The sequence below is a fragment of the Microcebus murinus genome, chromosome 12, assembly GCF_040939455.1.
Source record: "Microcebus murinus isolate Inina chromosome 12, M.murinus_Inina_mat1.0, whole genome shotgun sequence".
Taxonomy (NCBI): Eukaryota; Metazoa; Chordata; class Mammalia; order Primates; family Cheirogaleidae; genus Microcebus; species Microcebus murinus.
Window position 1 is genome coordinate 89,830,924 of NC_134115.1, and position 13,772 is coordinate 89,844,695.

General features: G+C 51.5%; 1 protein-coding gene across 1 annotated transcript in view; it reads right to left on the reverse strand.

Annotated features, from left to right (window-relative positions):
- Positions 1-5,157: 5,157 nt before the first annotated feature.
- Positions 5,158-13,772, reverse strand: part of MED27 (mediator complex subunit 27) — a 202,054-nt gene continuing 193,439 nt past the window's right edge. Inside the window, exons 7-8 of the mRNA XM_012744084.2 lie at positions 7,838-7,915; positions 5,158-5,717 (exon numbers count right to left, since the gene is read on the reverse strand). Of these exons, the coding sequence (XP_012599538.1) occupies positions 5,583-5,717; positions 7,838-7,915 (213 nt within the window). The 3' untranslated portion in view covers positions 5,158-5,582. The remainder of the gene's footprint in view (positions 5,718-7,837; positions 7,916-13,772) is intronic.

Consider the following 13,772-nt stretch of genomic DNA (forward strand, 5'->3'; position numbering starts at 1 on the left):
TTCAAAATCAAAAATTAAAAATATCCCACAGGAGATTCATTATGGTCACCAAAGAGTGGAACGCCATCGTAGCACAAAACTGAAGTAAGGACAAAACAAACCCCTAGGGACAGTGTCACTGATGCACACACTCCTGGGACAGGTGGAGGTTGGGGACAAGTCGAGTGGTGGGGGCTGCCGGTCGTCCGTGGGAAAAGCTTCCCCCCTTGGCGGGAGTGAGAGTTTCAGCGGGGCGGTGCTGCCCAGCTGGAGACTGCATTTCCCAGTGGCCCTTGCAGCTGGTGCTGCTGCTAATGAAATTCCAGAGGAACTGACGTGGGCCGTGCGGGGTCTGGGTCTTAGACACTGGCACGTGTTCCCCGTGTGCTTTCCCCTTTCTGCAAACCGCGAAGGGGCCTGTGACCATGTCCTAAGATGGGAGGAACAGGATCCCCAAGTGCCTGCCTGGAGCAGACCTGTCCACTCCTGTGGGAGCTCTTAAGTGAAGGGGAGGTACCTATAGTCTTTAAGCCACTGTATTTTTGGGCCTCTGGATTATAGCAGCTTATCCTTTGCTAAATGGAAAAAAACCAGGTTTCAAAACGGTATACGGGATGATCTCATTTTTTGCAGAAAGTGTGCATGTCCATATAAGGGTCTGGAAAGGTACACACCAGAGAGCGCCAGTAAGTGTCACTTGCTAGTGGGCATCATGGGTATCATTTTCTTTGCTTTGCTTATTCACATTACCTCATTTTCCACAAAAGGAACATATGGATTCCTTCTGTAATTAAGCAAGCAAGCCCATGACTGAGCTGAGAGCCAAGGCTGAGATGAGTAATGCATTAAGTAACAGTCCACCCCACCCCGGACGCAGGGTGTGAGCACGCTGGGTGCTGGCGGGCGCTGGCTGCTGGCTGGCTGGCTCGCGAGCTTGCAGCCTCTTCCTGCGCTCTCCCTGGCCCCCACCCTGCCTCGACACCCCCTGCTCCCCTGAAGGGACAGGTCACTGTCTCTACCAAGCCTGGGAGGAGCGCGGTGCAGATGAAGCCTGCTGCCAGCAGGACCTGCCTGTTCCCTTAGCGCCAAGCTGCAGCTCACACTGTCCCCGAGGACAGTCAATCTCCAGCTGAAATTTCAAACTCAATTAGCACAGAGACAGGCTGGAGTTGTTCTTGAGTAACTAATCATCTCAGAGCTGCCAAGCCGGTGCTTTACCTGGGATGTGCTCGTGAACTTTAAGGTTTGGCTCTTCAAGTGCTGATAACAGGGAGCCGCCAACCTGCAGTTTAAAATTGACTTGAAAGTGAGTTTCGGAGGTTCCTTTCTGCTAATTTAAGGAGCTGGATGGGGATGAGGGAGGGGGAGGGATGGCGGAGCCTGGGGACAGAGCCTGCCTGTCCTAGAGAGTGAGGCCTAATTACTCCGTGAGGCTCCTTCACAGTCACTCAGCTGGGCCCACATGCACGTCGTGGGACCCTGAGTGAGCTCACCGGGCAGGTGCCAGGGAACTGGCTCGCCCTCCCCTGTCGGGCCAGGGTGGAAGCTCGCTGGAGAAGCGGGGCTCGGGGTGCAGGCGAGAAGGGCGAGCTGTTCTTTCCTGCCCTCTGCCCGTAGCCTGGTGGCCACACGGTGCCTCCTGCCAGGTTTGCAGGGGTTCCAGATCTTGTGAGAATCCTGGTGGCTGAAGCTGTCGTCCCTTCTCCTCCCAACTGGGGTGACCTTAAAAGGCTCTCGATTTAGCATCAGGCCCACACTCTGACACTCTGAATGCAATGGCGGGTTTGCGCATCAACACTGAAAGATCACCATCTCATGCAGTCAGTGGTGTGAAGTGTGAAAACATCACTCGATACCAAAAGGCCAATTCCCAATTTAGCTCAGAAAAAAAAATCTGGACCACCTTTCAGAGACCTCCTCCCTCTGTTCTGTCAGTGTCTACTGGGTGGCTCGCAGTAACCCGGCCAGCAGGGAGCACTGGGCAAAGGGGACAAAGGCGTCCCTGCCAGTCGTGGCCAAGACAGAGGTGTCCGGGCTCGGGCTGAGGTCCCTGGCCTGGGCGGGCTCAATGCGGCACACCCGGGTAGGGCAAGGCTAGTCTCTCCAATGGGAGGAAGCTCTGCTGCCGGGAGCCCCTCTGCTGGCTGCTCTGTGAGACCATCCACTTGGTCCCCTTCTCTAAAACAGGAGAAACACTGCATGCCCGAGGGATTGGAGCAGACGGCACAGGTGCTGCGCTGCAGGAGCACTGGCTAAGTCACACAGTGCCTCCAGGTTTGGCCTAGAGATCGCCTCTGCACAGTCTGAATCATGCCCTGACCTATCCACGCAGCGCCCGTGGATGGCCACCTTCCTTTTGGTGAGAGGTGCCAAAGAAGGGTCCCGGGACCCGGTGACTGTCCTCACAGCAGCAGCAGGTCTCCCAGTGTCCCTCGTAACCCAGGATCTTGGAACTGGTCCCAATCCACCTTGGGCCTCTATGGCGCCAACTCAGGCCAGCACATTCTGCTTTTGTGGGTGACACACAAAGCCGCTCTCTCTCCCGCTTGTCCCCTGAAGCGGCGATCATTCCGGGGTCTGGCCAAGGAGCCCCTCGCCCCCCTGGACTGCGGATACGGTCCCCGTCAGTCTGTCCTTCTCAGGATGAAGAACGGGAACGCCAGGGATGGAAAGGCCTCAAAGCTCAACTGGTCCGACCCTGTATCTCTCTTGCTGCCCCCCCTTTTAAATCAGGGAATGCTAAAGAACAGAAAAGTGGAGCAGCAGGCATGGCAGGTGTCCCACCACCCAGCACCCCCGCCGCACCACGCCGCTCCCCTGCCCGGCACTGCACAGCGGAGGGCACGGGCTCTGCGGAGGAAGTCACTTCTCCAGGCTCCCACCGCGGGCCGCAGAAGGCTGGGGTCAGGCCCTGGTCAGTGTGCCCACCCCCTGCCACCTGCCCACCCTCACACTTTCTGCTAGAGCCATTCTCTTCCTGTGCTATTATTTATTTAATGGTTTTCTGTCACAGTCACACTTTTTCACTTAAATAAATTTTAAATGGACACTTTGTATCACTCCTATAAATGAGAAACAGGCATTATTTGCCAAAAATAGAAGGTATCTCTAAAGATGACACAGAGAAGACAAATGCCATGAAATTCCAAGAAGGGACACCGCCTGCCCGCGGCTATGAACTCAAAGCTGTTCTCTGACCATGGAGACTGCTGCAATCTGAGACCTTTCGTGCCATCGGGAATATTCTCAGACTCTCGGCTCTTGGCAACCGGGAACACTTGAACAGTTAAAAACACAAACAGCTGGTCGGGCTCAGTGGCTCACGCCTGTAATCCTAGCACTCTGGGAGGCTGAGGCGGGTGGATCGCTCAAGGTCAGGAGTTCGAAACCAGCCTGAGCAAGAGCGAGATCCTGTCTCTACTATAAATAGAAAGAAATTAATTGGCCAACTAATATATACATAGAAAAAATTAGCTGGGCATGGTGGTGCACGCCTGTAGTCCCAGCTACTGGGGAGGCTGAGGCAGGAGGATTGCTTGAGTCCAGGAGTTTGAGGTTGCTGTGAGCTAGGCTGACGCCACGGCATTCACTCTACCCTGGGCAACAGAGTGAGACTCTGACTCAAAACAAAACAAAACAAAAAAAAACCCAAAAACCCACAAGCAGCTTTCTCACGATGGGATCTACCATGACCATAATTTCATCAACCCTCAGATGGATGCTTTCCCACATGTGAACATCCTGATGCGTGCTGCCTGCCAGCTGGCAGTCACCGTGGACTCGTCACTATTTGCACACGCTCCAGCGTGGTCATAGCTGGTCACACTGCGTCACTTCTCATGAGCTGTGCGCACGGTTGGTATTGCATGGGGTCAGTTTACTTGCCATTTAAATGTCTTCAAAAACACGTGCCGCATGGAGACAAAACGTTATTACGTACCTAACATCCTCCATTCCTCGTTTTCTTGCAAAGTGACAAACAAGTGTCTTACAAGACCAAAGGAAGGAGTACGCAGGAAGTCAAGGAAGGGGTGTCACGGTCTGTTGCTGGGAGTTGAGGGATCCCCCGTCACAGGCTGAACAGTAAGACGTAAGGCAGGAGAAACTGCCACCCCTTTGGAATAGATGAAAGAAATTTCAAAGCAATGAAAGGCTGGTGTGACTGATTCATGTGTCACTCTGGATTGTCATTAAGGCCTGGGCTTAATTGGCGATGTGTTTTTCTTAGTGGTTCATAAAACAATGGTGCATCTCATGAGCATCAGCATCTTGAATTTGATTAACTGAGGTATCCAATCTAAAGCCACCCCCTGTAGGGGAACAGCACACACCGCCGCAGGTGGGCACTGCACGCACAGCCACTTCTCCCAGGGCAGGGGTCCTCAGACGTGAGCCCACCTCTGCGGTATCCGATTCGGTAGGTCTGGGGTGGGCCTGAGGCTCCCACAGTGGCAATGCTGCTGGTCTGAGGACCACATGTGACACAGCCCTGTCCTGTGGTCCTCATCCATGAGTCCTCTCCATCCTCTGGCTCCTTCAGCATGAGGAGGGGAGGGGGAAGGTCTGGATGGTACAGAACCAGGCAGGAACCACTCAGTTCTTTTGGACATCTCAGAAGGCGGCATCTCTCCTGACACGGTTTGTTGGGAAGAGAACATCATTTCTGGCGTGGGCCGCGCTGGGAAAGCCCTGGGCAACACCCCCGCCCCCTTCTTAAGCCCTCACCAGGTCAGTGATCTTCACAGAAACAGGTTAGGGCTTTAAAATTCAGTGCTGAGGCACTGAATGAACTTGGCGGACTGGGTTGGAACTGCCACGGTAATACTTAGGACAGCACGGGACAGACAAGCCGACACTCCCGTGAGTCCCGCTCCCACGTGTCCTGCTGGTGACGCTGGGCAGAAGCCCTTCCCATGGTGTGTGTGGTGTTGCTGGTTTAGTAAAAAGACACTTCTGCGTACTCTTTCCCTCAAAAAGAACAATCCATTTTCCAAGCCATCAAAACGGAGTCCGTGCAGCACGCCCTCTCTCCTGAAAGCAAGAAGCGGGGAAGTGTGTCTTCAAAAAGGCATGTTGTAAACGCAGACACTGCTGCACTGTTTTCTTCAAAAGGCCCAGACCACCCCCATGGCCATGGACTGAACGTACAAAGTGCTGTAAGAAACGGGAGACAAGGCCTCGTGCTGGGTATAAAAGGTTTATTGCTTATAAAAATAAGTTACAAAACACGCTGCATGAAGACACACACGGACACGGGGCTCACGGAAATGACTTCACACAGACCAGGAGGGTCAACTCACCAGAACTGCCCACACACACGGACGCAGAACATGCGGCATAACCTCCTTGTGGTAGGTTCTAGAAAGGCTGTCTTAGCCTTCGATCCACTGGCTAATGGGTTAAATCCGTCCCATCAACCACAGAGATGGAGCCTGCTCTTCAAGAGGCTCGGCGCTAGCACACCCGACACTGGCCCATGAACGGGAGGGCGCGGCTGTGTGGACACTTGGGCAGCGAGGACGGTCTGAGCCATCAGTGTACTGCATGCTTGTCTAGGGTGGTGCTGGGTGGGGCTCTGCAGGCCAGTCTGGGGCCAGGTGGGTCTACTGCCGGCAGGTGTCGTGGAAGGCTTCGAGGGTCCGGAAGTCCCTCCACGTGGGGGGAAGGCCGTCTTGCAGGAACTTCCCGCAGCGCTGGCACGGGGCCTGGAACAGCTTTATGTAACTTCTTAACCAAGTCTAAAAAGAGAAGTGAGGAGAGAAATGAAAGACTAGGATCCAGGTGCTTCCAAAGTCACCCTTCCCATCAAGCCTAATGACCCCCAGGGTAGAAAACGAAGCTGGCTTTGTTCCCAAAAGATGCCCTGTGATTTCACAGAGGGAAGCGCACAGAATCCACAATGTCATCTCACTGCTGATTCTCAGTTCCGACGCTCCTCTTACCCCTCCCAACCGAGGGGGTTTTAAAAATAGAAATTCCTACTCTCAGAAGCAGGAAGGGCCCCAAGGAGTCCCCAGGAACTACCATGCAGCCTGGCGGCCTGGGGGCTGAGCAGACCGCATTTCGCAGTCAGTATCAGTCCCGATCCTCTTCTCCTTGCTCGCTACCAGGAAGCCTGGCCGAGGACTAAGACGACTTGGAATAGATGGCGATCTCAGAATTCCCCACGGAGACCAACATGCCTTCTAGCTAATCTGATTTCAGAGGTCATCACTCACTGTCACAGTGCGACCTAACACACCTGGGGGGTGGGTGGGGACAGCCCTGGTGTCACCGAATAACATAATTAAATGGCAAATACACACTTGAGTAGTTCAGAGTGCAGTTTTCTCAGGCATCATACATAAGGATGAGACTCACATAACTCAATTCTCAAACTCAAGGAGATTCACTATTTAAAAACAAAAATCCCGCCCCAAATCTCATGACAATAGACAAGAAAGTTCTCACTGTGAAAGGGGTACACCAATCTAGTCATTTAATGTCCTTCTGAATCACATCGATAAGAGAAAGTTGTTATTTGACAAGATCGGCAGCGTCTATTGATACAAATCCTTCTGCCTTCATGGTGGCCGAGCACAGCCCATCGACACTGCCCCCTTCCAGGGGCTAAGTGTTTAGGACTTTGGCAATAAACACGAGGACGTCAACGGATCATTCGGTTAAACTATTTATTCTTTGGTGCTCAGCAAATGCAAATGCTCCCTGAATCCCAAAGCAGTTGCCAAAGGGAAACTGGGCATTACAACATGTTTGGTTGAAAAGTCTGTCTTTATCTAAAATTGAAGATCTCATTGACAACTGTCAAGGGAACTGTGCTCTCGACACATGGAAGAGCACTCTGTGGACAGCTCTGCTGAGCACTTGGTTTTGCTAGGTTCAACCTCCCAATGCCACGAAGCCCATGAATGAGCTGGGTTTGTGTCTTTGAGAAACAAACTACAGGCTCTCTATGAAGCTTAACTGTGGGTGCCCATGTGACAGAATGAACCGGATGAGCAATGCCCCGCTAGCCCCATCTAGCCGTCAACACTGATTGGGACTTGCTAACAGGCAAATCTTTTGTGCAGGTTCTCTAACTGGCAGCCTTTCTAGCATGAAAAAAAAAAGGGAGTTGTAACAGCAGTGAAAGATGGAGACTGCTGACGCGCGAGCATGAAGCTGTGGCGACATGACGTTGAAACAGCTGGCCGCGTCTGTCAGGGCCACATTTATGGTGTTAGTCCTACTTAGGGCTGATAAACGGGCTCCAAGGGTGGGGAGACATGCTGACTTGTAGTGTTTGCTGATTTTCATGGTGTAAATACCCCCACCTGGCTTGACTTCAAACTACCAGCGGTTGAATAACCAGTTCGCAAAATTGTGAATATTTATTACGAACTGGCAGAAGCTGGCCCCAGCATGCCACGGGGACAGCTGTTCTGGAGTTGCTCCCATCTCGAGCTCCAACTCTGAAGATGTGAGGATTAAATGTCTCAGGGAACTGTGAGATTTGTCTTATTCACTGCGACATGCTCAGTGCCAAGCACGGGGCCTGGCACAGAATCGGGGCTCGGTAAAGTGTCTGTTGACTATATCAATGTTGGAAACTATTTTGGAAGATCACTTCTGAAACCACCACGTGCTCAGCAATGATAGAAAACACCAGTTAATTATGCTGGAAGTGGTTTCTCCCAGACTCCTTCCAAGAGTCTCCTTGAGACTCCAGTCTCAAGAAAGTCTCAGTTTTAAACCAGCAGCCTCATCGCCCACTAGGAGGCTCTCAAATCTGAAGATGCAACAGCTACTTTTTGAGCTGCTTGTTCACACTCGAAGGGAGTCAAGGTGTAGACAGGACACCTGACTCAAGGTCACTTACCATGAAAGATCTGACCACGACATCCGGCATCTGCGGCAGCTGATAGTGGAGCAGGGCAGTGGTGGCATGGTCTGTCACCTGAGAATGAAGGACAAGGGCTGGAGTCAGTAGCCACTCCAAACTGGCACTGGGAAAACATGCAGGACAAGTGCGCTCCTTTTATAAGAAACTGGAACTGTTTTTGAACATCTCTTGGGGGAAAGGACATCTAAAATAAAATCTCAAGTAGGAAAACTAGTTAGCAGAGCTGGGGGCAGAGAGAGCAGAAAGGACACAGGCCTGAAGGCAAGTGGAGTGTGGAACATTCCAACAACTGAAAACCTGGACAGGCTGGAGCACTGGGAGAGGACGGGGCCAGCAGCCAGTGGGGGCAGATCACCCAGGGGCTCGTAGGCCTCTCTGCTGTCGCGCCCGCCTCGCCAGCAAGGAAGACGCGGCAACCGGAGTTCTTCTGACAGCGCTTTAATGGGGATTGCTTAACTGGTTACATGCGGAAGACGCCGAGGCGTTCTCGGCGGCTGCTTATATAGACAGTAAGTACACGGGGCATAACCTGATTGGTCAACACAGAACAGGAGAGGAGGCAAGGCTTTGCACATGCGCTGAACATCTGTTTGTCAGACGCACAGTAGGGTGTGACCAGGAAGCGGGCGCCATCTTGGAATGGCGTTGCCACCGCGCCCCACACTCTGCTGCACGAAACATGGCATATACGCAGACGAGCATCACCAAATGTCCACGTTCCACTTTGTCTTTATACTGGAATAACTTTCCTGACAGTTTAATTGGTCTCTCTGTTTGCCTTCATTCCCATTCTGTCTCATAATATGTAGCTACAGGCTTTATGATCAGGAGGTCTGGAATTTCTAGGCTGGGCGCAGTGGCTCACGCCTATAATCCTAGCACTCTGGGAAGCCGAGGAGGGTGGATCACTCAAGGTCAGGAGTTTGAAACCAGCCTGAGCAAGTGCGAGACCTTGTCTCTACTAAAAATAGAAAGAAATTAATCGGCCAACTAAAATATATAGAAAAAAGAAATTAACCTCGCATGGTGGCACGTGCCTATAGTCCCAGTTACTCAGGAGGCTGAGGCAGGAAGATCGCTTGAGCCCAGGAGTTTGAGGTTGCTGTGAGCTAGGCTGACGCCACGGCACTCACTCTAGCCCGGGCAACAGAGTGAGACTCTGTCTCAAAAAAAAAAAAGGAGTCTGGAGTTTGGAGTTTCTGAGGCTCTTTCCCCTGGGCTACAGTTGCTATTTGACCTGAGGAGCCCTGCCACTCAAGTGTGGTCCTCTAACCAGCTCTGGAAAGGCGGTGGTCTATCTTCAGCACCCTTGGGTCTATCTTCAGCACTCATAGTCTCCTGACTCCAGGTTTATCAGCAAGGCCAAGGGCAAGGCTGAGGTCCACTGGAAGCCTCAGGTGACCAGATGGACAGAGCACAGGGGTTAAGCCCTGGCACCATCCCCTGACCTTGATCCAGCTACTTATCCTCTCTGCACTCAGTGTCCCTTCTCGAAAACAAAGGGGCTGGTCTAAGATCCCTGGTAGTTCTGAAATCTGATGACACCATGACTTGCTAATGCCAGCTGTCAATCATCAAATTAATAGATTATACCTAATTTGATAGTTGTGTTCCAACTAATGGTTTATTTGTCCTCATTAGGGATTCTTGACATCACAAATGTTGTGGTTAAAAAAACAAAACAAACTCCAGATAAAATCATTACCTTTGAGAAAGAGAATCAACACAGGTGTAACCTGTGCAGACGTTGTCACTGCAGCCCCACCAGGACACTGCGAAGTGCTAATAGACCTAAGGAGCGGCTGAGCAAACAAGTCAGGTGGAGACCAGAGGCGCTGGTCCTGGCCCCACATGGGGAGTTGGGAATGATCCAGAAATTAGTCCAGCTGTCTGTCCACAGCTGCAGACAGAGGGGCTATGCCCCAAAGTGTGAGGACACAGACTCCACAGCCAGGCAGGCTGGGCCCTGGCTTAGAGAGGTGACCTTCAACCCTTGCAGAACATCTCTAGGCCTCATGTCTCTAGGCCCCCTGGATCAAATGGAGGTTGTAATAATGCACACTTCCTAAGGCCAGTGAGAGGACAAAGTGAGGCCAGGCATGTGACGCTCTCACTCTCCAGCAATGCCACCAGCCCTGCCACCTGATTTCCTCTTCTGCCCTGCCTGGTGCCTGGACTTGCCCTCCCCCCCAATGGACTTCCGAGGCCTGCTGGGTGGCTGGCGAAGCTCCCTATGTGATTAGCTCTGTAGGCCAGGGATCAGGTCCGTCTGCTTCTTGCTGCATCCCCAAGGCCCAGGATATCACCCACACACAGCAGGTGCTCAATACATATTTGTGGAATAAATAAACAACTTTAAAATGCCCACCCACCAAAGGCCACGTATCATAAACACCAATACTGGCTTTCTTACAGATAGATCAACAGTTCATGTACCCAACCTTGCTGAGAAACTCTTACCCAAGTGACTTTCAAGATAAATGGTACTTATTTCTTCAAGTGCCAAGTCTGATTTTATTTTAAGCATTTTTGACAGACAGCTTTCTAAAATGAGCAATGCTTTTTAAAAAAAAAAAAAAAACAACCAGTAGTAATGATAACTTTGCAAAATGGTTGGTGGCAATTGGTGGGGAGAAATTAACAGTCACAAAACCCAGCAAAGCAAACTGGGCTCAGATGGTACCTGAATTTGAAAACTGGGTTCTTGCCCACCCAGCTCCCTTCCTAAAAAAACCTACAAAAGTGCCATTTTGTCAGCTGACAAGACATCCCCTGCAATTACATTTTCCATTACAAAAGAAACAAAGTTTTTGGAGTTCTTTCTTCTGACCCTACCATCCATCCATTTATTTTTGGAGATAGGGTCTTGCTCTGTCACCCAGGCTGGAGTGCAGTGGCGCCATTATAGCTCACTGCAGTCTGGAACTATTGGGCTCAAGCGATCCTCTTGCCTCAGCCTCCTGAGTTAGCTGGGACTACAGGCACATGCCACTGGCTAATTTATTTATTTATTTAGTAGAGATAAGGCCTCTTTGTAGAGCTGTTCCCCAGGGTTGGTCTTGAACTCCCGGGCTCAAGTGATCCTCCCACCTTGGCCTCCCAAACTGCTGGGATTACAGGTGTGAGCCACCGTGCCTGGTCTCCTACCATTTATTTTTAAAATGCCTTAAATGAAGCCCCTGCTGTAATAGCAGAGGAAGCCAGGCTGTCTTTGTGTGCTCTGTGCCCTGGTTCTGGGTACGACCCCTTTCCTAAGATGGGGAATGTCCACCTGCACTACCCCTGGGATTATAAACGTCAGCGGCTTGAGCTGGCCTGGGGCCTGGTTGGTCCCTAATAAACCTGCTGACCCAGAGGCCACATCCAAGGCAGGGATGCTTTGTTTGGCTGCACTTTTTTATTTGTTTCTTCTCATGTTTTTAAAACACATATGACTAACATTTAAAATTTGGAAAACTATCTCTGTGGTCCCCAATCTCGGGGCTGCGGCCCAGTACCAGTCCGTGCATCACTGCCTGAGCTCCGCTCCCTCACCTCTGTTCTCATGTCCTTGGAAAAACTGTCTTCCATGAAACTAGTCCCTGGTGACAAAAATGTTGGGGACTGCTGCTTTACCCAACTGGGACCTGTAGCTTCTCCTGAAGCATCAGAAGCTATGGGACTAGTCACACAGGTTGTGAGGATTAAATAAGTCTAACATGTGAAGTGCTCAGCACAAGAACCAGTCCCTCCTTATCACTGTGACTGTGACCTGGCCCCACCTCATATCCAAATGGCCACTGTCAGCACGGGCCCAGGGAGGGCAGTGCCTTTGGACAGGCACGCCCATAGTCTTGCACCCAGCCTGCTTCAATCATCATAGAACCAGCCTGGGCCCGGTGGCCTTTGGAAATCAAGGCTTCCACCCAATTGCTGACAAGACTCTGTGCCCCCAGGGTGTCCCGCTGTTCCCTGGGTGGCTGGCCTGCCTTCCTGATGCGTATTTGAATTCACCTTCCATGGCCTGAAAGACCTGTGCCCATCTCATCTTCCCTCCTTAGCTGACCTTTGGACTTGACCTCCCCTGGCTGAACTTGGGTTCTCCAAGCATCGCGAGAGATGAACCCAGTTGTGATAGCTGCGAGGCGCTATCTCCAGGCAAGGCACAGTGCTGGTACAGGAACATCTAAAGCAAGTTCCAGACCTGCTCCTCCACCAGCATTCCTGCAAAAGTGCCCAGCCATCCAGACGCCTGAGCCAGAAATCTGGGCTCGTCCCTGTCATCTCTCTTCCCCTCACCCCTCATACTCAAGCAGCCTTGGAGTTCAAAGTATTTATCTTGAACCCCACTTCTTCTGGCCTCTCCTGCTGCTCTGCGGCCTAAGCTGCTGTCTCTTCCTACCAGGGAAGTGGCCTGACCAGCTCCCCGTCCGCTCTCATTCTTTCTGGTGCTGCGTCAACAGGGCACTCGGAGGGAACATTCTGCTGCAAAGGGGAAAAGGGTGTGGGCTTGAGGTTTGGATCCCAGCTCGACCTTTTCCAGCAACGCAACCTTGGGGCAAGTTACTTCATCTTTATTAGCTGCACTTTTCCCATCTGGAAAACAGGTTAGTAAGAAATAGTGCCTATCACACAAGATGACTGTGAGAATTAAGTGGAATGATGCAGAAGTGTGTGCCATTCAGTAAGTATTAGTGATCATCTCATTCAACTACAATTCTAACCATGTCACTCCCTTGCTTAAAACCCCCTAGAGCTTCTGAACACGCTTAGGACAGAGTGCAAAAGCCAGAACTGACATTTGAAACCCTGAGGAGCTTGATTCTGGTGTTCCCTCCTCTCACCTCTCAGTTTCTCCTCCCCTCTCTCCTTGCCCCCTGGAGGCCTCCCCTCTGCTTGGCCCCTCCTCACCCTCCCCTCCTCCCAGTGAATTCCCTTGCTTAGCTCTTTTCTTCCACATGTCTGAACTTATGTAATTATTTTTTCAATTTTTGTTTAGTGTCACTTTCCCTGACTTGACTGTAAACTCTGAGAGGACAAAGACCAGGTCGGCCCAGTGCCTGACCCAGAGGTTCTCAACACACACGTGCTGACAGAGTGAATCATCCCTTCTGTCCTTGATACCTCCAGGGAGAGTGGCTCAGATGGGTGGACCAAGAGGCCTGAAAGGGGGGGACCAGGACCAGGGGTGGGAGCTGAGGACTCTGGGCCTTGGCCCACCCCCACTGTGCTAGGGAATCCTGGACTTTCCTTCTGTGGGAGAAGTCACTAGTGGTCACTCAGCCCAGTTTTCCTTCCCTTCCTGGGCACATGGGAAGACCTTCTGGCTTCCCTTGTAGTTCAAGTTAGGCCGGACCACATGGATAGTTCTAGCCAATGAATCGGGGTGGAAGAGCTGTTTGTTCCTTCCACTTGGAGGCTGTGAAAAGCAAGTGCAGATTCTCCATGCTCGCTCTTTTCCCAAGGCATGGGAAGCCACACACTAAGATGGTGGAGTCACCAGATGGGGACTCCCTGTTCCCCTGGGTCCCTGAGTGATTACATGGAGCACAGCTCTATGACAACTCAGGATGGATGTGCAAAGTGAGCAAGAAATAAACTGCTGTTGTGCTGAACTACACAGACGGGAAGTGTGTTACTGCGGCATGTTCTCTCCTCTCTCCAGACTAACATGCTCTCCTTGGATATTCATTTTGCATCTAGAAATCGAGCTACTGTGTTTGCCAGGTCTACGATTTCTATAAGTGGTGGGACACCAAGTCCAAGCTGCGGCCAAAGAAATTTATTCCCCAGAATTGTGCACTCAAGATATGGTTCACAGACCAGCAGTGTTGTTGTCACCTAAGAATTTGGTAGAAATTTGTACTCTTTGGTCCCATTCTAGACTTAGATTCAGAATCTCCAGGGTGGGGCCTAGAAATGAAGTTAGCCT